The 24,873-nt window shown below is 45.0% G+C and overlaps 2 protein-coding genes across 11 annotated transcripts in view; one reads left to right on the top strand and one right to left on the bottom strand.

Moving 5' to 3' along the window:
• The window catches only part of NAA35 (N-alpha-acetyltransferase 35, NatC auxiliary subunit), a 96,222-nt gene extending 88,862 nt beyond the window's left edge, over nucleotides 1–7,360 (top strand). For all 5 annotated transcript variants that reach the window (XM_045780905.2, XM_045780902.2, XM_045780903.2 and 2 more), the window contains exons 21-23: nucleotides 247–369; nucleotides 3,050–3,130; nucleotides 3,899–7,360. In XM_045780905.2, the coding sequence (XP_045636861.1) occupies nucleotides 247–369; nucleotides 3,050–3,130; nucleotides 3,899–3,958 (264 nt within the window). In that variant the 3' untranslated portion in view covers nucleotides 3,959–7,360. The remainder of the gene's footprint in view (nucleotides 1–246; nucleotides 370–3,049; nucleotides 3,131–3,898) is intronic.
• Nucleotides 5,885–24,873, bottom strand: part of GOLM1 (golgi membrane protein 1) — a 52,808-nt gene continuing 33,819 nt past the window's right edge. For 4 of the 6 annotated variants that reach the window (XM_045780909.2, XM_045780906.2, XM_045780908.2 and 1 more), the window contains 5 exons: nucleotides 20,232–20,361; nucleotides 15,959–16,118; nucleotides 15,041–15,292; nucleotides 13,246–13,359; nucleotides 5,885–7,741 (listed from right to left, as the gene is read on the bottom strand). In XM_045780909.2, the coding sequence (XP_045636865.2) occupies nucleotides 7,665–7,741; nucleotides 13,246–13,359; nucleotides 15,041–15,292; nucleotides 15,959–16,118; nucleotides 20,232–20,361 (733 nt within the window). In that variant the 3' untranslated portion in view covers nucleotides 5,885–7,664. Of the gene's footprint in view, nucleotides 7,742–13,146; nucleotides 13,360–15,040; nucleotides 15,293–15,958; nucleotides 16,119–20,231; nucleotides 20,362–24,873 lie in introns of all 6 variants that reach the window. The other 2 variants (XM_045780911.2, XM_045780910.2) reach the window with 2 other exon arrangements.

Below are 24,873 nucleotides of genomic sequence, written 5' to 3' on the forward strand. Positions count from 1 at the left end.
TAGTGTGAAAATTATTTGGCTCTTACTGGATGCACTCATCCCATTAAGAGTTATCTTAAGTATGAGGATAATATGAGGTAACATACAAAGGTTGGGAAGGGAAAAATAGGGACATATTTCGAGTGTTTGCTTTAGTATCTATATATGAATCATGAGTCAGGGTAGAATTCTTTAATTACAAAAGCTACTTTGGAGTTTTTCATATTAAACGTGTTTTGAATAATATAGTATTCCCCCCCTTTTTAGGAAATGTCTGACCTCAATAAATACAGCCCTCCTCCTCAATCTCCAGAACTGTATGTGGCAGCTAGTAAGCACTTTCAGCAGGCAAAAATGATCCTGGAAAATATCCCAAACCCAGACCACGAGGTAAGACTGCAGTCACAGTAATTCTGGAGGAAAAGCTTGGCGGGAAATACGTATTTCTACTAGATGACAGTTTATAAAAATGAATCTTACAGTATTAATAAGGAAGCCTGTCATGTTTCTGGCAAGGATTTTAACTAGCTTTGCTAACCTAACAAAGACTTAAAATTACCTGATGAAAGCAAATAGCTCCTTTGTGTAAATTTGAGATCAATGCAAAGAGAAATTAAGACATAGAACCATAAACTGAGTAGTAAGAAGAACAGAAATTGGATCCAGAGTGATCCGCAGTTCAGAAATGGTGATTTAAAAGTTTTTATTTTAATGTATAGTTTATTATATTAAAATCTAATTCTATAAATCTTAAAAATGAAAAATGCTCTGGTCAGTTATCACAGGAAGTAAAAACCTTATTCCACTTGACCATTTAAAATAGAGCTTAACTGTTCAGAGATTTTATTTTGAGATATTATTCTACGGACCTTGGAGCCTGCAGGATACAGAGTTGCAGCCTCTTGTTGCTTTCACAGTGTGCTGTATGCCTGATTATATTGACATGCATGTAGTCCGCAAATGAGAGTGCTTTGCCTGTAACACTCAGACTGGGGGAGTATGTCTTGGTACAGCCTCCATGAAAGGGAAATTTATAGCAGTTACCTGTTAAAAAAGCACAGATACTTTGGCCCAGCAGTTCTGCTGCTTGGGATTTATCTAATATGTGCACATGTGGGCAGTGAGGGAAGCAAGTGGCTAATAACACAGGAGTCGTCATTGCAGCAGGATTCTCATGGCAAAGAAGTGAGGAAACTTCACTGTCCCTCAACAGAGACTGTCAAATGAGTGATGATACATCATATAATACTGTGTGGTCTTGAAAAGGACGCAGAAGGTTGTTATATACTGTAATGGAATGTTCTTCAGGATATAAGAAGTTTAAAGAGCAAAGTACTAAACTGTGTATAGTATGCTGCCATTTCAATCAAAAGGGGCCCAGGAACTCTGTATGTGTGCAAATATTATAGGAGTATAATATATCTCCAGAAAGAGATGTAAGAATTCCTAAGAATTTGTAACAATGTTTGCTGCTTGGGAGGGGAGCTAGTACCTTGGGAACAGGGATAGGAGAGAGATGACTTTTTGTTCTATATAATCATGTAATAAAAGAAAATACAAAGGGGAATGTAAAAATTAGAGGAAGGTACCCATAATAGATGGCATAGTTCTTTCAGTGAACTTAATTCATTTACTCAAGTATTTGTTGAGTGCCTACTGTGTCCCCAGCCCTGTGGTACAAACTAGTGAAGAAACCCAGACAAACCCCAGCCCTCCTGACGGTGGTGGAGGTTGCAGACAGTAAATAAATTATATAGTATATTAGAAGATCATAAGGACCATGAAGAAAAATCAAGCTGGGAATGGGGATAGTGAATTCTGTGGGTAGGGAGGTGGCAGGGGATTAGGCATTTCTAAGTTAAGGTGGCTTGTGAGCCAATCTCTGAAGAAAGTGAAAAAGCCAGTCACATGGCCACTGGGGACGAAGCCCTATGGGCAGAGGGATCTGCACCTGTAAAGGCCCTACAGGCACGGACGGGTGTGGCTGGAGTGGGAGGAACAAGGCTTGAGCTGTTGGAAGTTTTTGAGCAGAGAAGTGACCAGATTGGATTTTTGTTCTAAAGGTTCACTCTGGCCCCGGTGCTGAAAATAGACTGTGGTAGGGGCAAAAGTGGGAGCAGGGGAGCCAGTAGGGGCCACAGCAGTAATCTGGTGAGAGATGGCGTGGACAGTGGAGGTGATCCGAAACAAGATGGGCTGAATGTGGGTGAGGAAAAGAGGAGTCAGGGAGGACTTCTGGGTTTGGGCCTGAGCCCCTGAGTGGATGGAGCCAGTGGGGAGGCTGTGGATGGAGCAGAAACAGGTGGGAGACTGGGCCAAGAAGTCAGGAGCTCAGATTGGGACGCACCTGTTGGGAGGCCCAGACAGAGCTGTCATCTGGACAGGCGAGGTGTTATCTGGGGCTGAGGAGAAACCGTTCCAAACTTACGGTGAGATGTGTTTCTGGAGAGGTCAGTCAGCAACGAGGAGCAGTGGGAACTTTTTTCTTCAGGTTGCACATTACTCCCTTTTAGGAGGAATGCAGGATTCCAGTCTTCTGTTCATTTGTTCAGGTGAAACCTTCAGGCGAGTGGTAGTCAGGAGTGACGGGAAACACGGGCTACCTCCTACCGGCAAGGTGTGGTTCTCGGCTCATCGTCCGTGTTAGCGCACTTAGTAAGCCTCCCAGCAGGTCTGTGCGGGGCTGGGGAGTCAAATTATTGTCCCCATGCTTAGATTTGAAGGAACTAGGGAACAGAGAGGCTAGAGAACCTGCCAGAGGTTTCACAGCTAGTACTTGATTTGCAAGCACTCTAACTACATAGTCTGCGCCCCGGCTGCTCCGTGGCTGCCTTTGCAGCCGGACGCTCTACAGGCTTAGTGACAGTGAGACCCGAGGGCCCCTCCAGGCAGCACAGCTGACCGAAGTAGAGCTCTGTGGTCGCGAACAAGTATGTCTGTTCGTGTTGTTAAGTTGCCTTTATTTAATAAAATATCAACGTTTACCTTGTGCAAAGTTCTTACAACTATAATATAGACATTTTGACTCTGAATTTTATGTTTTGATAGCTTAATATTGCTCATTGTTTAGGTCAATAGAATCTTAAAGGTTGCCAAACCCAACTTTGTGGTCATGAAGTTATTGGCAGGAGGACACAAAAAGGAATCTAAGGTAAGTGTGTTGTGGGGAAAGTAAATGTGTTAAATCATTGCAGAACTTTTTAAAAAAATAAGATGCACAAATATTACAAAAAGGTAAAACATTCAAAAATCATCCCTTTAAAAGAGGTTCAGGGGCAGAAAATAACTAGAGCTTGCCATTTTGCTTTGAAACTTAGAGATTTTATTGACTTAAAATTTCTGGTCTGCCCTTCCATTCCCCTCCCTCCCTTGTGTAAATTATTGTAAAACAAAATGTGTGAAAACAAATTATGGGAGAGATATTTAAGTCATCTGCCTGTAGAAAAGTGAGTGCTTCAGTAATTAAAGACGTTGTTTAATGGCTCAAAAGATGGTAAATTCCGTAAGCTTCCCTGCTGATGTAGCAACACACGGTATGCTGCTGAGCACTCGGGCGCTGCCCGTACCTCCGCCTGGCTGTGGACTCCCATTGCGGCTTGCTCTCTGCCTTCCTTACCTCCTGCCTTGTTTTCCTAGAGGTGGTTTCATTGCTTAGTACTGTCCAGGAGCCAGGAACTCAAGTGTGCTGACTCGCGACCCTTCCCTGTGATTGAAGTCCATTTGCCTTTGTTAACTGTTCTTTCATAAACCCAGAGATACGCTCATTGTTTTCCCTCCAGGTTAGTTCCTATCCTCTTTGTCATTAAACCAGGTTTTTTTTCCCCTCTCTTGTGCTGCCTTATCTCTAAAATCAGGAGAAAAATCTAAAATACTGTACTATTTGTAAATACACGTGTTTACTTTCTGCCTTTGTTTACAGGTTCCTCCTGAATTCGATTTCTCTGCTCACAAATACTTTCCTGTTGTGAAACTTGTTTGAGAAATACTCAAAGGGGGACATCAAGGGGCAGAATCTACTTTCAGATTCTAAGGGGATCCATCCGTCAGTCTCAGCACATAACGTGAAGTGAAATGGATTTCTTGGATAACAGCGTATTATAAGAAATACTTTTAATTTGACAGCCTTATACGACGTGAATGAAAACTGCTGTTTTAAAGTGGTTTGTTATGTTCCATGGATGAAACTGGGCTTACTGAATGCAGTGATGAACGTTACATGGTTTTATTACAGATTTAATCATAAATCATTTTTTATGAATGAGTGAAAATAGTGTTTGTAAAGGTTAATAAATTTCTTGACAAAAAATGCACTACTGGAAATGAAAAATAACAGCACTTTGTTGATGCATGTTAAGAACTGAAGGTGTTTACTCGGGTAGTTCAAATAGATTATTCAAAAGTTTCAAAACGGGATTGATCAAACACTTGAATGGGGTTTTGGCAAAATACATTTAAAAGGGAATATGTGGGGTGGGGGGGACCTCTAAACTATCTAGGGAGACTAAGTTACATGGGGATTGTGATTTTGTGTGTCATGCTGTCTTAAATTATATACCTATAATATAGAGGTTTTTTTAAAAAACATCCTTTAACTGTTCCTTTTGGCACTTTTAAAACATGCATAATGTTTGCTAGTGACATTCGAGAGGTAGGAATGTGTAGATTGTTAATTTTTAGGGTTAGGTTTCAATGTGGCATACTTTTTATTCACTACTAAATATTCAGTTTAACCCACGCAACGTTTTCAAGTGGGGATCTTTCCAATATCTGCTGGCTTCGAAAACAGACTTAGTGGCCAGTGCCAGAGGCCCTACCCTTCCTTTGCTGCTCATTCCTCTTCCTGGCTCATGCTGCCGTGGATTTTTATTCTACATTAGATGGTATCATTTTATCCTAAGCAGTAAGGATAGGAAAACAAGCATTTGTCTCAAGTGGTAGAGTCTTAGTTTATAAAACTCATGTGCCGTTTACGCATAAATTTAAAGAGACTATTTCAAGTCCTTTAACTTTCCCAGAGATGTTTCACAGGCACACCAACAAGGATGGAAGCATTTTACTTTAGCTTTTTAAAAAGTACATGTGATGGTACCAACTTCGAGTAATCCTTCAATCTATACATTATCAGAATTTTATAAGCCAGTTTTTAAGGGACAGTGGCTTAGTACACTTAAAGTATTGCTCTATGCTGAAAAATAGTAAACATTTAAATTATTAAGCTATTTCCCTTTGACACTAATGAACATTTTCAAAGTCTAAGCTAATAATGTGGAATCTTTTTGTATTTTTTGTAAAATTCAGCGACAAGGCTTAGAAGTTTAGTATTCTATAAACTATCAGTTATTTATAATTAATAATCTTAGGGGTAGTAGACCGAGCCACTGGACCTTAAAGGATCCTGAATTCACTCTTGTCTTCCACCACTCCAGGTTCTGCTAAGGATAACCAACTATTGCCAATTAATTAAAACAATCATGCCAAGTACCAATCTAGTTATTTAATGACCACACACTGACTTAACAGGTATTGGTTTATTTCTCAAGTTCCATCACATGAAAGTACAGTTAAGTATGTGCAGTGCTTTCATTACTCAAGAAATCTATTGTGCAGGGAATCTGCAGTCCCCATTTGCGAATACAGAGGAAGGTGTAAATTAAATAGTTCAAACCTATTAAAAATTGGAATAGCTGCTAATTTTGGATGAAACCAAAAGACCAAAGTGGGGGGTTTGCGGCTACTTACGTATTACACAGGTTTTTTTTTTTTTTTTAAAAAGCCACGACACCTCTCTAAATTGTTGCCTTGGAATAGGTGCCTGTGTGATGTCAAGGAAAGCCAGTGGTAAGAAAGCATGAAATTGCTCACGGTACACACATCCTGAACGAATGGCCGTTGGTGCCTTTGTACATGAAGATGAAACAGCGTGGTTATTTTTTTATTTAAATTGACATCCCATCTCAGTCCACAAAAGGTTTAAGGCAGACCACCATTCTTTATCCATAATTTGCAAGCTGACTCTTTAGGGATCCGATAGGGCAGTAAAGGAAAACAAAGCAGTTAAACAGTCTTCTCAGAACTCTATGCATACTGATTAAACATGAAATGAATAGAGGCTTTATTGAAAAAGCAAGAGACTATCAACCCTAAGGCTAAGACACAAAGGGAAGTTGGACAAGGACTTAGGTAAAATCTTACAAACCACCCTCTTTAGTTGCCTTTTCTGGGTGGAAAAGTTTAATCTTAGTAATTAAGTAAAAAGACACCTACACAAGTAACATTCACATTGGAGATCTTAACCTGAATGCAAACCAGGTCCTGCCTTCAGTGCCAGCCAGGGGCACCGTGAGGCCAGGCCAGGTGATGGGCCAGGCATCCAGCTCACCAGCTTTCCGGCCTGTGTAGCTCTAACTTCTCTGGACCCCCATTTCCTCTCTGAAGTTGAGGGGTTATATCAGGTGATCTGAGGCTCCTGCATCTCAAATCCTGTGACTTGTATTTCATAAGCATCACCACCCACTTACCTTTGCAACCTGAGAGTCATTAATTTGACTTTCCCCAGTCAGTGGCAAGAGCCTATTTACTGCAAATACTGAGAAGCAACTCAATGTGAATTATGATTAGTCCTTTTCAAATTAACATTAACTTTTGATTTTTAAATCACTTTGATAGTCCTTTACCACAAGCCAAACATACAGACTATGGCAAAAACAACTGCTGCATGTCTCTTGCCTTTCTAAACTTTCCCCGTGTAACACTGTATATACCCTTAACGTCAGCTTCCTCTCCGTTTCCTGTAATGGTGCAGTGGGCAGTCTGTCCACAGCAAACATGCGCCCACAGTGCTGCGCTGCTCCCCCCTGCTCTGCCACAGGCCCCAGGGTCAGCTCTGCTTTGGCCCCTGTTGTGTCAAGTCTAATCCACTCATGGCTCTTGGTAATACGGACTTAATACAGAAGATTTTGCTTTGCCCACATATACTAAGCAAAGTAAAAACCGATCACAAATGTTCAAATTACAAGTCACTTAGAAGCATTTTTGTACATTAATGACAAAGGTTATACAAGTAGTTTTTTAAAAAAATTCTCACGTAAAATGCCTTTGTATATCGACTTGTTTAAAACTGTTGCTAGTGATATTTATGTTAACAGTTTTGTGCTCCAGGCCACTGACTGTCGGAACCAGGAGTGGGCACGTGAGAGCATAAGCCCGTAATCGTTCAGCACTGACCTGGGAGAACAGAAATATCGGGCTGGTACCGGCCACTCAGCACAGCATGTGAAGAGGGACACCAGAGGGACCAGAGAAGAATTCTCAGGTGCGGCGGGTCTCTTGGTGTCAGAAGACAAACTCTTCCTACAGGCTTTTTTTTTTTTTTTAAAACAAAGTTACATTCCAGAATTTTTTAAGCGCCACTGTCACCATACTTGGAAAACTTGGGTTCTATTTTTGATGTTGATCTTCTCATACCTATTAGCTGACAAATTTTGACACCTTAGTATAAACACTTCGAAAATACCCCCCCAAAAACCATCTACAGCACATTTTCCTACATAAAGTACATATTAAAACTCCACAATCATCTTTAGCTGTATATTTTACTTAGTACATTTCACAGTATTCAACCCCTCATAAATATTTTGTAGTGATCTCTGTTCAATCCTGACATGAAGTTTATGATTCCAGTTGATTCAGAGTGTGTGATTCCTCTTTCCACGCTGATCAAGCAAATTTATCATGTCTTCTTTCTGATTTTCAGCATTAAGAACTAAAAAAAAAAAAAAAAAAAAAACCATAATCTAACATTAAAACATTTAGGGAAACCAGCCAGGCAGCTTCTCTTTGACCTAAGTGTCTAGAGACTGCGTCATGAAGAGGACAGTGTCTCCCACTGCAGCATAAATGGGGAATCGCATTCCTAATCAAGGACAAGAGAGCAAAGAGACTACATGTTTGGCCACATGGTGCCATGAAATAAAGCTAAAACATGTAAAAACTTCCGATTAAAATAGTGAAATAATGTCCCATGTCCTCTACAATGGACAATATAAAATGTACTCATAACATTTGTGATACACCCGCAACTCTTTTGTGCTCCACACGTCCCTGTTGGTGTCCCTCCAACGGTGCCCCGAGAGCTACCTGCAGCTCCGGTCAGCTCTTACGACTCCAAAGCTGCTCCTTCCAGAGCTGAAGTCTGCATGTGGCTCCCATCATCCTTACCCTGTCCTTTGACAAAGGACATACAAAGGAAGACCTCACAAAACCTAAAACCACCATGCTGATTTACAACTACCACACATTAAATGGTTAATGATTTTATTAAATGCCTTAATACTGTCTTTTAAAGTTCTCTAATAAAGTTGGAACTAATGCCTTTTTCTTCTAATTTCCCTGGAGCAAGGAGGGTCTTCAAACTATTTTAATGATAGCATCTTAAAATGATGGTGATGACATTCTTGAAACTCTTACAAAAGTTGACAGAGCATTTTTCTTTGCCTTCATCCTCACTTTGTTTGAAGCCTTGTACAGGGTCAAATTCATGGGACGCCTGTGTGTAGGGGATGAAAGAGCCCAGAGCTCTACTGCAAAGCCAGACATTTAGGACGCCAGACGGATTTGAAGGACAGCAGAAGAGATGTTAAGACAGTACCACCACCAGCAAATAATCAAGGACTGACGTACACAAGTGAGTGGAACTGATGACAGGAATAGGAAAAGAGACTTTATATTTGTTTAAAATTCTGACTTGCTAATATGTTCATGTGTTGCATTTTAAAATCACCTGGCCTAAGAAAATAATTTAAAAATCAAGTTAAAACTCGTATTTCTAGAAACCTCAAACAACTCTGGTAATTCTAATAGCTGACATGCTGGATGAAATATGAGAAGATATTTTAAAGAATGCACTGTTGAATCAAACCCAAGTTGAGAGACTTTCTACCAAGTAACTGGCCAGAACACTTCAAAAACTGTCAACGTCATAAGATAAAGACAGATGGTTTTGGGTTAAAGGACCCTAGGGAGGTGTGACAATAAATGCAGCATATAATCCTGGATTATCGTATCTTGGACCAGAAAAGGGATATTAAGTTGAACAATTCACTAAATTTGAATAATAGCATTGTATCAATATTAATGTCTTCAATAATTGGACTATGGTTAAATAAGATGTTAATATTTGGGGAACCTGGGTGAAAGGTATATGGAAATTCTGTTTTAAAGAAAAGTTAAAATATTTTAAAGTAAGACATTAAAATGCACTGTTTATAATGGTAATAGAAGAAGGGATCTATGAGGCCAAACGTGAAGTCAAAATTCCAACTCCTGAAGGTAATAAACAGCAAAGCCAGCTCTGCCCTGAGGACTTGTGAAGCCGAAGACACTGGGCTTCTCCCTTCTCAGCTTCCAAAGATGCAGAGGTACAAAAACTAAAGACGAGGGCTCCACTCTGGATGGGAAGTCCAGAAGGGGCCTCCTATATAAAGCTGAAACTCCCAAAGGCTTGTGTCTTTGGATTAAAGGTAATGGAGAATAAGTCTGCAGTAAAGGTGGGACAGCAAGAAAGCCTAGTGGTTAGACTGGGGAGAAGGATTTCTAAAGGAGACAACCATGCAAGTATACAGTTTGAACTCACATTTCCTGTGTGATCCAAAAAATATCTGAATTTACGTTATTTAAGAGGTTGTGGTTTTGAAGTGCCCTTTTTGAGACTGATAGAGGCAAACGACCTCTAGTGCAGTACAGCTCTAACCCAGGCCCCAGAGGCTTCCTACAGGTAAAAGTTCCCAGGAAACTAGTAGCTCGCAGCTAAAAATCACAAAACACAAGAAGGTAACCTAAGGACAATCTGATAAAAGAAATACCCACAAGGTTTTTAGATACTGCAACTGGAAGATAAAGTCAGATACATTTAAAGAAATAAAATTTTTGTTTGTAAATTTGAGCAAAGAATAAAAAAGCATGAATTAAAGAACAGATAGGAATAGCTGAAGGAAAAATTGGTGAACTAGAAGTTATGTCTGAGGAAATCATTCTGATTGTAGATCAGGGAAGCAGAAATGGGTAATATGAAAAAAGAGGGTAAGAGACATGAGTAGAATGGTAAGATTTAACACTTCTGATCTGAGTTCAAAAAGGAATCAAAATGGTTAAGAAGCCTTATTCAAAGAGATCTTGGCTGAAATCTTCCAGAAGTAGCCTTGTCAGATATTTAAACTGCTGCTGCTGTTGTATTCGGAACAGGGTGGTACAGTGTGAGTCAGCAGGGAAACCAATGGGACAGAAAGTCTGAAAAGTAGACCTGAGTAGATACAGAAATCTATTTGGTAAAGGTGGCACCTCAGATCTGTGGCCTTGAGCTGGTGTTGGGCCAACTGGACAGCCCTTAGGAGAAAAAAAAATTAGACCCAATCTTGTGCCACACTGCCTGAATACATCTGAAATTAATTATGAATTAGTGATCTAATGTAAAATATAAAAACAGATGATCCTGGAAAAATGGTAACAACAGTGGCATAGTTTTTGAATTTCAGGGTCCCTACATAAAGCAACTACATTGAAAAACTCAAAAATCAGACATTTACAAGAGTAGATGACAAGGAATCCTGCAGACCCCAAAACACAAGCAGAGACAAAAATAATGGACAGTGCCTGTATGCTAGCAGTGTCTAGAAAGAAAACAGGAGCAATGGAGCATCTGACGGACCTGAGAACAGAACAGGAGAGCCCCAAACAGCCAAAAGATGTACACCAGAAAGTATCTGGGTCAGTGGACAAACTACAAATAGAAAGCAGGAGACTTTCTGCTACTCCTGCAGCAGGTGACCACAAAGTAGCTATGGTAAGGACTGACGGGCCAGGGGAGGCTGAGCTCCATGAACTTCTGAAACTCATTTGCCAGGATTCCTTTCTGGGGTTCCTCAGGTAGAGCCCCATGGGGGTGGGGGTGTTGGAGAACAGCTGAGTGTGGAGAGCCATGGCTGAGCAGGACAGGAACAAGAGACAAAGGACCTGAAGGTTCAGATTAAAGTGGAAAAGGTCCCTAGGGCACCTGGGTGGCTCAGTCGTTAAGCGCCTGCCTTCGGCTCAGGTCATGATCCCAGCGTTCTGGGATCGAGCCCTGCATCGGGCTTCCTGCACAGCGGGAAGCCTGCTTCCCCCTCTCCCACTCCCCCTGCTTGTGTTACCTCTCTCACTGCCTGTCAAATAAATCTTTAAAAAAAAAAAAAAAAAGTGGGAAAGGTCCCACTGGCCAAAGAAGATGGGACAACTTGGAACTTCAAAAAGGATAATAAATACAATTGAGCGAAACCCATCAACTAGGTTTAAATCCATTGAGTTTGTATTTTAAGTATCACCTTGAGAGGATGACAGGGAAATAATTCATTATTGTGAAAAGGGGTAGAATCCAGCATTTTTATCCTGCCTATGTTATATGACTAAAACCACTGACTTGCCTATTTATAAAAATACTCCAACTAACAAATAGAACAGGAAAAGCTTAATTAGAATACCATGAATAAATTAATGAAGGCACTGAACATCAACTGCTACTTCTATCACAAAAAGAAAGGCATTCCTTGCCTTCAGATGAAAGAACACACCACTGCCTCCCACTTTACCAAGGGCTTGAGCCCAGACCGGAGTCTTACCAAGCCTCTGGATATCAGCTACCAATATGCAGGAAATCAAAAGGAAAGAACATACTAAACAGCACTATGAATGTACAATCAGCACTATGCGGACTGTGGAAAACTCCAGGGCAAATGGAGGAAAGGAATGGAATGGAGGGGAAAACTGCAGACTAAGGTTTAAAGAGCTACCCATTTTAAATTGATAAACTATGGTGTCCAGGGATGCCCACTTGAGTGACAAGCCCAAAAAGAAATGCATGAAAATGCCTATTAGAAAGGTCAGGATAGGGGGCGCTGTTATGGAGAATGAAGGGGGCCTCTGGAGGGCTGGTCAAGTTCTAGTCCTTGAGGTGGGTGGGGACGCAGTTACAAGGTATTTACCTTCTAAAGACGTTTGTTTTGTGGTGTTCTCTGAATTTGTGTTTTTAATAGAACTAAAAGAAAAATTTGAAAGCATACTTAACACAGGTGAATTCCTTCCAACACTAGATGGGAAAACTTGCTATGACTCAATATCCAGAGGCAATAAAAGAAAAGACATAGAAGTTTTCAAACATTCACATGGCAAAAAACACCATACGTAAAACGAAAACACAAACCGGGAAGAAGTACTGCAACTTACACCACAGATAAAGGGCAATCTCCTAGCATATAAAGAACTCTTAAAAACTAGGAAAAGAAACACTAAGAATCTGATAGAAAAATGAAATTTGAAAAAGGAAACCATGAAACCGCATAATACGACAATAAGTGGGTATGTGGCAGGGTGACAGCATTAGAAAAGTCATCAGACAAGGGTTTTTTTGTTTTGTTTAAAGATTTCATTTATTTGACAGCCAGCGAGAGAGGGAAGCAAGCAGGGGGAGTGGGAGAGGAAGAAGCAGGCTCCCAGCGGAGGAGCCTGATACCGGGTTTGATCCCAGGACCCCGGGATCATGCCCTGAGCCCAAGGCAGACGCTTAACGACTGAGCCACTCAGGCGCCCCTAGACAAGGGTTTTCAGTGGATGTTAAAGCCACACCGTTTCAAAGCATCCCCCTCTCTAGATGACCTGTTAGTTAGGAAGGGAAAATGGCCCGTAGTGATGGAGAGCCCCAGTGGGCAGTGCTTAACCAAGCCGTCAGCCTGCCCTGAGTGCCTCCTGGTGGGAAGCAGGGGAGCACACTGCAGCTGTAAAAATGTCCAACCTGAATCCTATCACAAGCAAATGGACAAATCCAGAATCTGATCCATCCCACTGACCTGGACTCTTCAAGATTCAAAATAATACAAAGAGCTCCTATAAAAAGCTCCTTGGAAGTACTGTGCAGATGTTAGGGCTTTTTGATTGCTGATACAGAGTGATCGAGTGGTGACCCGGCCATCTGTTGGGAAATCCCTAAATGTCATGAAGACAAAACCTCTAGCCAACACCTGAGGGCCTGAGCCCCCTAAACACACACAGACCTCCTGAAAGGTCTTCACCTCGGACTCCCCAACCCTCCTCTTCCTCCGCTGCCCCATGTTCAAAGGCTTCTGGATCGGACCGATCACTTACAACATCAGTGCTGGGACTCAGTGTTCAGTCACTGCCGAAGTGAACGAGGACCACGACGTGAAATGCAGGGTGAGCCCACGGCCTCGGCACACCTCTTACCGTTGAGGTTGCTGTCGCTCCCTGCGAGGGCTGCCTGCTTCTCCGTTTCCGATTCTGCCTCATTTTCATCCATGTTGTAGTCGTCCTCTCCTCCCAGCTTTTGCTGGTGTCTCCCTGTAAAATGAGCACAGGCACGGAGGACACAACCCCATGACTCTCTTGAGGCCGCAGGAGCACCAGAGCCCAGGAACTGGGGTCTTCCCCCTCACGGCTTAACCATCAGGTCTTCTGTGACCGCTCAGAGAACGGGAGGGACTCGCGTGCCTGCTGCCAGTACGAACAGCAGGCGCGAGTTCTCCACTTCCGTGCGCCCCCCCTTCAACTCTGAGTCCGTCTAAACCACGGCCTCCACACAGGGCGCTGTTCTGGGCGGGAACTAGGAAACTGGCTAATCAACCCCAGATCCCGGGCAGTGGTGGTGGTCGCGGTGGTGGTTTTTTGAGAGACCATCAACTAAAGGAAGACGCCGCCGTTGCTGGGAACAGCAGGTTTCTAGTTAACGACGGCACCTCAGAATGGCCTGTGGCTCTGACGGAAGGAAATGGAATGGCTACTGGGTGCCAAAGGATTTCCCATCATCCCTACGGAATTAGCTCATTGATGACAGTCAGCCCTGCAGAGAACCACCACCAGGAAAGAAGATCAGGACAAAAGGTGTTCACGAGACATTCACAGGAAGGCCTGTGAATGTCTTCTACACGCAGATAGGCAGGTAAACGGAATCTGGTTTTAAAACGCGTGTCTGGAAGACTTGGCTCTAGTTCCATCTCCTGCGCTCGCTGCCTGAAGTGGAGGCCAAGCACACGCCTTCGGGCCCAGCCGCCGTACTCTGCACATCCGAGCGCGACGGCTGCACCAGGAGGACGTGTGTCCAGCCTTCAGATGTCACCCTCTGGGGCCAGTCTGAACCCTGAGCGCCACTGGGTCGGCCACCTGAGCTTCCTTTAACTCTTCAACTGAAACCTTGTGAGAACACGCTCTTCAGAAAGAGAAACTCGAGTGCAAATTAGATCAATCTGGAATCAGGGTAATTTCCACAAATAAGCACATTCCCCGACTCTTGTTAGTGGCTCGTCCCAGAGCACAGGTATCTTCCCTTCGTCCGTGTTCCTGGCTTGGCTGGGAGTGACGTCTTCCACAGCTTTTAGGGACGCAAACACATCCCAGAATATTGTGTTGATCTCAGTTTCCCACACTTTCCTGTATCTTTAAAAAAAAAGTCCAACCAGGGGCGCCTGGGTGGCACAGCGGTTGAGCGTCCGCCTTCGGCTCAGGGCGTGATCCCAGCGTTCCGGGATCGAGCCCCACATCAGGCTCCTCCGCTATGAGCCTGCTTCTTCCTCTCCCACTCCCCCTGCCTGTGTTCCCTCTCTCGCTGGCTGTCTCTCTCTGTCAGATAAAATCTTTAAAAAAAAAAAAAGTCCCACCAAACCAGAAAGGATTCACGTCACTTTGCTGCCATGCTCAAATACGCACGAAACCCCATGTACCCGGTATCCTTCCCTCCCTCCCTTCGCCGGGCTCTGGGGTGACAGCACGTGAGGACGCGCGCACACAGGCAGGGCCCGTGGTCCAGGGCGGGGGGCTTCGTCCACTCGATGCTGAGCACCCACCTCAAGCCCTTCCGCCCGAAAGCACCCCCGACCACCGCCGAGCCCCCGCGAACGCTGTTTCTGACCCCCGTGACCGCCCGCCTCCTACCGGCTCCCAGGCGCCCAGGCACGGAGCACTACCGGACGGCACACGGGCCCTCACCGGCCGCACAGCGACGGCACGCAGCCCGCCGCGCACCCACCTGCCTCGCCGGCATCCTGCCCCTCCTCCTCCTGCCCATCGGGGATGACCAGCTGCTCCCGCTCGAGGTCCTCGGGGTCCGGATTCTCCCGGCTCGCCGGCATCGCCGCGGGCGCCCCTGCCGCCCGGCGGGCTGCTCCGGCTTCGGGCCCGGCTTCCTCTGCATCCCGCTCCCGGCCCGGCGCCCGCGGCAGCCCCGGGCTGTCCTTCGGGGGCTCCTCCTCACTGACCGCCTGAAGCTCGTCGGTTTCCTCTGCGCAGAGAACACGGCTGGCTGAGACCTCAACTGAAACAGACACCCCTACGCCCCGCAACTCCCAGAGTCTTCGCAAGGGCTGCGGATGGCGAGCAGCTGGGTAACTTATCCCGTGACGCGGCAAAGACTGCACGTTTCTCTGGCGCTACAGCTCATCTTCAGAACCGCGAGACAGAAGCGGTTTAGGGGAAAAGTCTGGACAAGTCATCTTGACCTCAGTGACGACGTACAGCTCAAGTTGTCTGACCATCACGTGTCGAGACAAGCACCTGGGAGCGGGGCGTGCCAGTCCACCAAGGAGTCACCCCACAGAGACACGGCAGCCCCCTGGTTCCCACGACAGCTGCCCCGGTCTCAGCCACCTCCCCGTAACCACACAGGCCCAGTGATGTCCTCAATAAGGCACAGCCCGGCCCTTTACACGGCTGCCCAAGAACAAGGCACTCGGTTTACCAGGATGACAGTAAGACGAGGAAAAGCCCCGGGACCCCAATTCCAGGTGCCCAGAGAGACTTCACCTGCCTCCGGCAGCCCGAGCCCAGCTCACCAACCGCCTCCCACGGGGACACTCTGTTGTGAGGCCATGTGCAAAGATGCTGGACACGAACTGCCACTGTTTACTTCAGAGAGGGCTTAAACGTGTCATTATCAAGCTTCACGTACCTTTCTCACCTTGTCTCTTCAAATCCAAAGCCACCTCAGAACTGGGGGCTGGTGTCTGGGGCTCCCCATTGCTGGGCACGTTTCCTCTCACTTGTGGCACCGCTGCCTGGGGCGGGTCTGCTTCCTGTGGCCGGGGCTGAGGCTCGCTGGGGGCTCGGAGCTGAAACAGGAGCACACACAGCCCGGGACTCTGTGACTTCAAACCTCACAACAAGCCCAAGCAACGCCATGGACGTCCTTCTGACAAAACACCAAAACCTGGAGAAATGCCATGACCTACCCCAACTGTGCCATACCCCCTGGCATAAATGCAAACCTCTGAGGCTATGATCTTCCAGAAAGTACTTTCAGTAGTGGATTAACGAGTAGGTTTCTGTCTGATCAACAAGGACAAGGAAGACCTGAATACTATAAACGAACCAGACCAGGCTGACTTCTCTAGAACAGTGACCCGACAAGAGCAAAACACATTCTTCAAGTGCACGTGGACCATTCCGCAGGACAGATGCTAGACAATGAAACAAGCCTCAACAAATCTGAAATAATTCGAGAACGTACTTTGTACGATGCCATTCACAATGGAATGAAATTATCAATGACAATAAAATTTGAGAAATTCACAAACATGTGGAAATTAGGCAACACACTCCTAAATTAAACCAATGGGTCAAAGAAATCACAAGGCAAATAAGAGTATCTTGAGAAAAACTAAAACAAATACATGACATACCAAACTTATGGGAGGCTGTTAAAGCAGGGCTTAGGGGTAATTTGAGAGTCTATATTAAGAAAAGAAAGATCGCAAATCAGTAACCTAATCTTCCATCTTAAGATACTGGAAAAAGAAAAGCAAACAGAACCTAAAGCAAAGAAGGACATAATAAAGGTTGGAGCAGGAATTAATGAAATACAGGGGCGCCTGGGTGGCTCAGTCATTAAGCATCTGCCTTCGGCTCAGGGTGTGATCCCAGCGTTCTGGGATCGAGCCCCACATCAGGCTGCTCCGCTAGGAGCCTGCTTATTCCTCTCCCACTCTCCCTGCTTGTGTTCCCTCTCTCACTGGCTGTCTCTATCTCTGTCGAATAAATAAAATCTTAAAAAAAAAAAAGGAATTAATGAAATATAGAACAGAAAAACAATAGAGAACATCAATGAAATAAAAGTTCTTCAAAAAGTTGAACAAAATTGACAAACCTTTAGCTAGATTAACCGAGAAAATGAGAAAACTCAAATTACTAAAATAAAAAATAAAACAGGATAACATTACTGACCTTACACAAATAAAAATATTAAAAAGCAATACCATGAATAACTATATATCAATTTTGATGACTTAGAGGACATTAGGCAAATTCCTAGAACAATACAAACTACCCAAACTGACTCAAGAAATAGAAAATGTGAGGGGTGCCTGGGTGGCTCAGCTGGTTGTGTCTGACTCTTGGTTTTGGCTCAGGTCATAATCTCATGGGCCATGTGATCAAGGCCCACGTTGGGCTCCGCACTCAGCCAAGAGTATACTTGAAGATTCTCTCCCCCTGGCCCTCTACCCATTCCCTCTCTGTCCACTCGATGCTGAGCACCCACCTCAAGGCCTTCCGGATAACAAATAATAAAAATAAATAATAAAAAAAAAAAAAAGAAAGAAAAGAAAAAATGTGAATAGACTTGTTATATAACAAGAGGTTGAATTAGTCATTTAAAAACTTCCCCCAAAGAAAAGCCCAAGCCCAGATGACTTCACTAGTGAATCCCACCAAGCATTTAAAGAATACCAGATCTCCACTCTTCAAAAAAAAACCGAAAACAAAAACAAAAAACAAAACCAAACAAAAAGACCAAGAGAAAGGAATATGCCCCAACTCAATTCTATGAGCCCAATATTACTAGATATCAAAACGAAAAACATTACAAGAAAACCAATATCTCTTGGATATAAACACCAAAGTCCTTAACAAAATACTAACAAATCAGATCCAGCAACATATAAAAGGGTTATACAGCATGAGCAAGTGGGTTAAATCCCATGAACGCAAGGTGAAACATCTAAAAAAATCAGTGTAATATCGTATCAATAGCATAATGGACAAAAACACACGATCGTCTCAACAGATGGAGAAAAAGAATTTGACAAAAGCCAACACCTCTTGATAAAAACACTCAACAACGAAGAAGGGAAGCGATGCCTGCGTGGCTTAGTGGGTTAAGCTTTCGGTTTGGGCTCCAGGCTCCAGTCGTGATCTCAAGGTCACGAGATGCGAGCCCTGCCTCAGGCTCTGCGCTCAGCAGGGAGTCTGCTTGAGACTCGGTCTCTCCCTCTGCCCCTCGCACCCCTTGCACATGCTCTCTACAATAAATAAATCACACACACACAAGAACAGAAGGGAACTTCCTCAACTTTGATAAAGTCCATCTATGAAAACACACAACTAACAACAAACTTAATGGTAAAAACTAAATGTTTTCCCTCCATGATCAAGAACAAGGATATCTGTTCTTCCACTTCTGTTTAACACTGAATGGAGGTTCTGGCCAGGGCAATTAGGCAATCCACAAATAACCCCCCATATTTACGGTAAACTGATTTTTGACAAGGGTGCCACGACAGTTCAGTGGAAGAAAGACTAGTTTTTTTCAGAAAAAGAGCCAAGAGACAACTGGATATCCACATGCAAAAGAATGAAGTTGGACCCCTACTTCACACCGGATATAAAAAATTAACTCAAAATGGGTCATAGGACTAAATGTAAGAGCTAAGAACTATAAAACTCTTAGAATAAAATGTAAACCTTCATGGCCTTGGATCAGGCAAAGTGTTTTAAATTATGACACCAAAGGAACACAAAACAGAATAACTAACAAACGGGACTTCATCAAAACTAAAAACTTTTATGTTCCAATGAACACCAGGAAGAAAGTAAAAAAAACAACTCACAGAATGGAAAAATATTTGCAAATCATATCTAATCTCTCTACCTATATAGATATACATATAGATATGAACTCCCAACTCAATTATAAAATAGTTCAATTTAAAAATGGGTAAAGGAAGTGAACAGACATTTCTCCAAGAAGATACAAGTGCCTAAGAAAGCACAAGAAAAGATGCTCGACATTAGTTAGTATGGAAATCCAAATCCGAACCAGAATGAGGCAGGACTCCACACCCACCAGGACGGCTACAATGACCAAGACCAATAATAACAAGAGCTGGCAAGGACGTGGAGAAACTGGAACCCTCAAACTGCTGGTGAAAATGTAAAAGAGTGTGATCGCTTTTTGAAAATGGTCTGGCAGTTTCTCATTAAACATCAAGTCACCATATGATGCAGAAATTCCACTCCTAACTATATATCTAAGAGAAATGAAAACTTACATCCATACAAAAATGCCTACGTGAGCGTTCACAGCAGAATATCCATCAGCCTAAAACTAGAAATAACGCAAATACCTATCAACTGACAAATGACTCCACAAAACATGTCCTACCCATACGACATTATCCAGCCACGAATAGGAAATATTCATACAAACACATGGATGAACCTTGAAAGCATTACACTAAGCGAAAGGATCCAGACACAAAAGGCCACATAGCGTATGATTCTACTGATATGAAATGTCCAGAGAAAGCAAATCTCTAGAGACAGAAAGTAGATTAATGGTTTTCTAGGACCGAATGGGGAGAGCCAATGGTTATGGGGTTTATTTGGGGGAATGAAAATGTTCTAAAACTGTGATGATGGCTGCACAATTTTGTGAATGTACTAAAAACCAATGAATTATAATATTATATGGGTGAACGGTATGGTCTGTGAATTATCCCTCAATAAAGCTGCTATATTTAAAACCAACACACGCAGATTTCCTGAAGGCTTCGAGCCGCAGCTCCGTGGCCGGGCGTCACGCACCCTGCCAACGTGGGCTCTCGTCAGCCCCAGCACTGACCAGCTGGTGCGGGGGCCACTGTACCGAACCCTGCCCACGGGTCTCAGGGCCTTCGAAACAGAACAGCAGCAACTCTCTCGCAGGATGGCTGGAGACCTTAAATGAAGAAACCCCGGTAAAGCCCCGAGCCCAAGGACAAGGCCAGAGCCCAGTCTGCCCTGCCAGAGTCGCGGCATCCCGGTACTGGCTGGCGTGTCGCAGGGAACCAAACAACCGAAGAGAACAGAGAGAGGAGCAAATCAGACAGCAGACAAGGGAACAGAATGCCTGAAGAGAGGGGAGGAATGCCTTCCAGAATCCTGGGCAGAAAAAAACCCAGAATTACCTGCTGGCTTTGGTCCTTTTTTTCACTCAGGTCCCTGGAAGCAACAGCTTCATTTCCCCTTTTAGTGACTTCTTCTATTCGCTCCTCACACTGCTCCTTCACCTCTTTCATCTGATTGATGCACTGGCTCCTTTGGTGAAAGAAAGCAAAAAGAAAGACAAGTATTTAGGGATGTGTCTACACAGCAAGTATTTCCTGCTGCGGCTATGGAATCCATCATGCCGGTAAGACACAGCGCATCTTTTTCCTGGTTCCGGCTCTTCAGCTCAAGGGGGGGCATAAGGCAGGGCAACACGTGGGTTTCAGTTACTAAATGGCAAGAAAACTGAAAGTCACTACACATTTGTCACACTGTTCTGAAACAGGTGAACTTTACTGGTTAGAAAAAATAATTTTTAGGGACACCTGGGTGGCTCAGTTGGTTAAACTTTGGTTAAGCCTTTGGATCGGGTCATGATCCCAGAGTCCTGGGATCGAGCCCCACGTCAGGCTCTCTGCTCAGCGGGGAGTCTGCTTCTCTCACTCCCTCTGTGCTCTCCCTCCTCTCCCTCTCAAATAAATAAATAAAAGCTTTTTAAAAAAATTAAAAATACAATACGTGCTATAATAAGAAACATATACATGGTCTTGTCCCCAGCTATTAGCACAGAGCTCCTAAAGCCCCTGGAATTTCCTGAGTTATGGGAGGGTCTTCTGACAGTCAGACGAGCCCCTCTGGACCACACCTGAGTTTAGGCTAGAGCGCCACCTCACACAGCCTTAGGATGGGGCTGGTGGCCAGAGGAACCAGCCCCATGATTACAGGGTGGGAACTTTCGGCCGGACCACCTCCCTCCAGGGAACGGGGAGAGCAGAGATGGAGTTCAATCATGTGGCCAATGATTTAATCGACTGTGCCTATGTGGTCAAACCTCAGATAAAATCTCCAGGGGATGAGGCTCGGCAAGCTTCTCGGCTGGTGAACATCAGTGCACTAGAAATGTGGCACCCCAACTCCACCAGGAAAGGAGCGGTCTCCCCCACAACTGCCCTCACACCAAGACTCTACCGTACGGCTGTTCCTGAGATCCAGCCCTTATGACAAGCTGTAGTCCTGATGCAGCACCTGGCTGAGTTCTGTGGGCAGTCCTAGAGAATTACCAACCCCGACGGGTTCAGGAAGCACCGAACTTGTAGCCAGGAGACAGAGTACAGGTGCCCTGGGGACACCCAGAACTTGTGGGTATCATCTGAAGAGGGGAGTCTCGTGGGACTGTGGGGTTTCTGCTAACACTGGACAGTGTCAAAATCCAGCCGGACTTCCATTTCTGGGGAGATGGAATAGAAGGGGTTTCCCTAATCCTCCCACCAAGCACAACTAAAAACCCCGGGCATTGTATTTAAAATAAACAGAAGAGGACTGAACGGCGGGAGAGAAGGCAGGCTGGCCGGGGCCCCGTATCTACAGACCACCACAGCGGTGACACTGGAGGCACGTGGGAGGCCTGCGTTTCGGCCCCCACCTGATGGGAATGTGTCCTCTCCCCCTGGGGTGGCAGCCAAGGGGCAGCGACGAGTCAGGGCTTGTCCCACCCACCAGAGGCTTCAACTGAAAATCGCCCATCACCTCAAGCACCAGGAAGATCTCAAACCGAGCGGAGAGAGACCATCGATAGATTGCAACACCGACACGACAGAGAAGTTACAAGGATCTGACAAACACTTCAAAACAGCCACCGGAGAAATGTTTCAGTGAGCAATTCAAACATGCTTGAAACAAATGAAAAACTAAATGTCTCGGCAAAGAAACAGAAGATGTAAGGAAGAACCACATGGAAATTTTCCAACTGAAAAATGCAATAACCAAAATAAAAGAACTTAAGGAATGACTGCAAATAGCAGAACGGAGGCAAGAATCTGTGAACTGGAAGACAGAACAACAGACGCTACCCAAAGTAACAGAAAACAGACCGCGGGAAAAAGAAAAAGAAAACGAACCCGCTTGGGGGATCTGCATGACTGTACAGAGATCTAACATCTGTGTCCTCAGAATCCAGGAAGGAGAAGACGACTTTCCCAGCGGGGCCCACATACCCAGTCACCTGCACGGCCACGCCCAAAATAGGACTCCTCTCCGCTCATCTCGGGGACCACAGGACAGTCGGCCTCGCCCAGACCGCTCCGAGCTCCTCACGTCCTCTTTCTTTTCCAGCACGAGTCCTAGCCTCCCTTCTCTACGCCCCACTCGGCATGATTCCATCCTAAATGACCTTCCCTAAGAAGTCTGTTTTGGGGTCATAGGTAAGGATTCATGAAAATGACTGTTTAAGAACAGTGTCTGAACGCACCTTCAAAAAGTGGGTAAGTTAGCATATCAGGTTTGGCTGCGGACACACAAAGTGCAAACGAGAGCAATCTGCGTCTCCCGCAGCCCAGCACCAGGATGGCGGCTCTGCGTCACCGGGGATACAGGCTTCTCTTTCGGTTTCCTGATCCTAGCACTGGTTTCCAGCCTCACGATCCGAGACGGCTACCGTGGCCCAGCCATCTTGCGTGAGTCCCAGGCAGCAGGAAGGAACAAGGAGGAAACGTAAAGGGAGGGGGTGTGGTGGACCAGCCTCACTTCCAGAAGCATTCCTACAGTCCTGTACCCACTTCCTTTCCCCACTGGCCAGAACGTAGTCACCAGGCTATGGTTCACTGCAAGGTGGGTTTGGAAATGCAGGAATTACTTTGCCACAGGCAGTTTTAAAAATATTTTGAGGGGCGCCTGGGTGGCACAGCTGTTAAGCGTCGGCCTTCGGCTCAGGGCGTGATCCTGGCGTTGTGGGATCGAGCCCCACATCAGGCTCCTCCGCTATGAGCCTGCTTCTTCCTCTCCCACTCCCCGTGCTTGTGTTCCCTCTCTCGCTGGCTGTCTCTATCTCTGTCAAATAAATAAATAAAATCTTAAAAAAAAATATTTTGAGCCACAAAATATTAATAATCGCATACTGTCCCAAGTTGAGAACATATCCAACTATATACTATTCTGTTAACTTAGATTAGAATTGGAGACACCTATGAACTTATGCTTGGTTTAGTAGGACTACAGCTGGAAACCATAAAAATATCCGTCAATGTTTGTATATAACACAGGTTAGTACACACACAGGTCTCTTTACTCTGCAGCTGATAAAGCTTAGAAACAACCACACCCCAGCGGCAACAAACACTCGTAGTACCCAGATCTTGGCTTCTTAATGCCACTCTCCAATTTAAAAAAAAAAAAAAAAGAGGGAGAGAGAAATGGTTGATTGGGTGATTCTAGGACTGGAACAGGATATACAAGAGATGAGCCTGGAGCATCTTTTGGTGCCGGAGTGTATAACAAAGTGCCTAGAAAGAGGGCAGGGGCACAATGCTGGGGATATGACCGAAGCTGGAACAATGTGAGCGAAAAATAAATTATAACCCAAAGTATAAAATAAATATTCATAAGTCCATGCTGATACAAATAATCAGACAGGTACGAACAGCCAGCTGTCCTGTGCCAGGAAAATTGCAGTTGATACCGATACCGTGCCCCTAGGGAAATGGAGCGTCACCCCCCCCCCCCGATCTCTAGGCGTAGGCTGTGCACGTGGACTTCCTCCTAAGACGACAGTACAGAGGGACAGAGAACAGAGCAACTTCGCAGACAAAACCTACCCCAGCGAGGTGATCAGGATGAACGTCAACAGCGACAAGTCCTGTGGATGGCACGCGCCCTGACGCGAAGTACCGAGAGTGGCACCTTACCTCTGTGGCCTTCCTCCCAGAAACGTGTTGCCCCCGTTTAACCGTGAAAAAAAACACCAGATAAGTCCCAACTGGAACACATTCTACAAAACACCTGACCACTATTCCTTAAAACTATCAAGATCATAAAAAATAAGTCTGAGAAACGGTCACAGCCAAGAGGACTCTGAGAGAACCGAGTAGAAGGAATGTGGGATCCTGGAAGAGAAAAAGGACGTTAGGGGAAAACGGAGGAAACACAGATGATGTACGAACTTCAGTTAATTGGTTCATTAACTGTGCAAATACACCACGTCAATGTAAAGTGTGAACCGTAGGGAAACCGGGTCTGCGGTATACAGAACTCTCGTAATAATTCTGTAAACCCGAAACTGTTCCAAGATTTAAGATTCATTTTTTAAAAATAAAAATAAAAACGAACTGAACTGGAGGACACCCAGCTAGCGTCAGAGAATCGGTGCTGGAGCTGTCAGCTGACTCAGACTGAGCCCGCGCTTAGCCAAGGTATCCTGCGGCACCGCCGGAGCTCGCAGCCTGGAACCTAAGAGTACCTTGTGTGTCAGGGCTGTAGGCGAGAGAATTACCCACCTGTACAAATAAGGAAGCCGGGGGTGACCTGAATTGGGACACTGACCAGGGTCAGAGAGACACAGAGCCATAAGGCTGAAGGCAGACTTGGGGTTTGCTGGCGCGGCACCCTCTCTACTGCACTGTGGCCTGTCCTGGGCCCCAGGCCCTTCGGAGCCAGCGGCGCCTGCCCCCGGCCCATAACTCATGAACGTGACCCGCGGCTCGAAGGGCTCCGTGGGTCTCCGCGAGCGACACGCGGAGACGGGCATCAGGTATTGCAGAAACAGAGAGAGACGGACTTCCGGACCTTGGA

This window comes from Ursus americanus, chromosome 34, assembly GCF_024610735.1.
Source record: "Ursus americanus isolate L20-20 chromosome 34, mUrsAme1.1.p, whole genome shotgun sequence".
Classification (NCBI taxonomy): Eukaryota; Metazoa; Chordata; class Mammalia; order Carnivora; family Ursidae; genus Ursus; species Ursus americanus.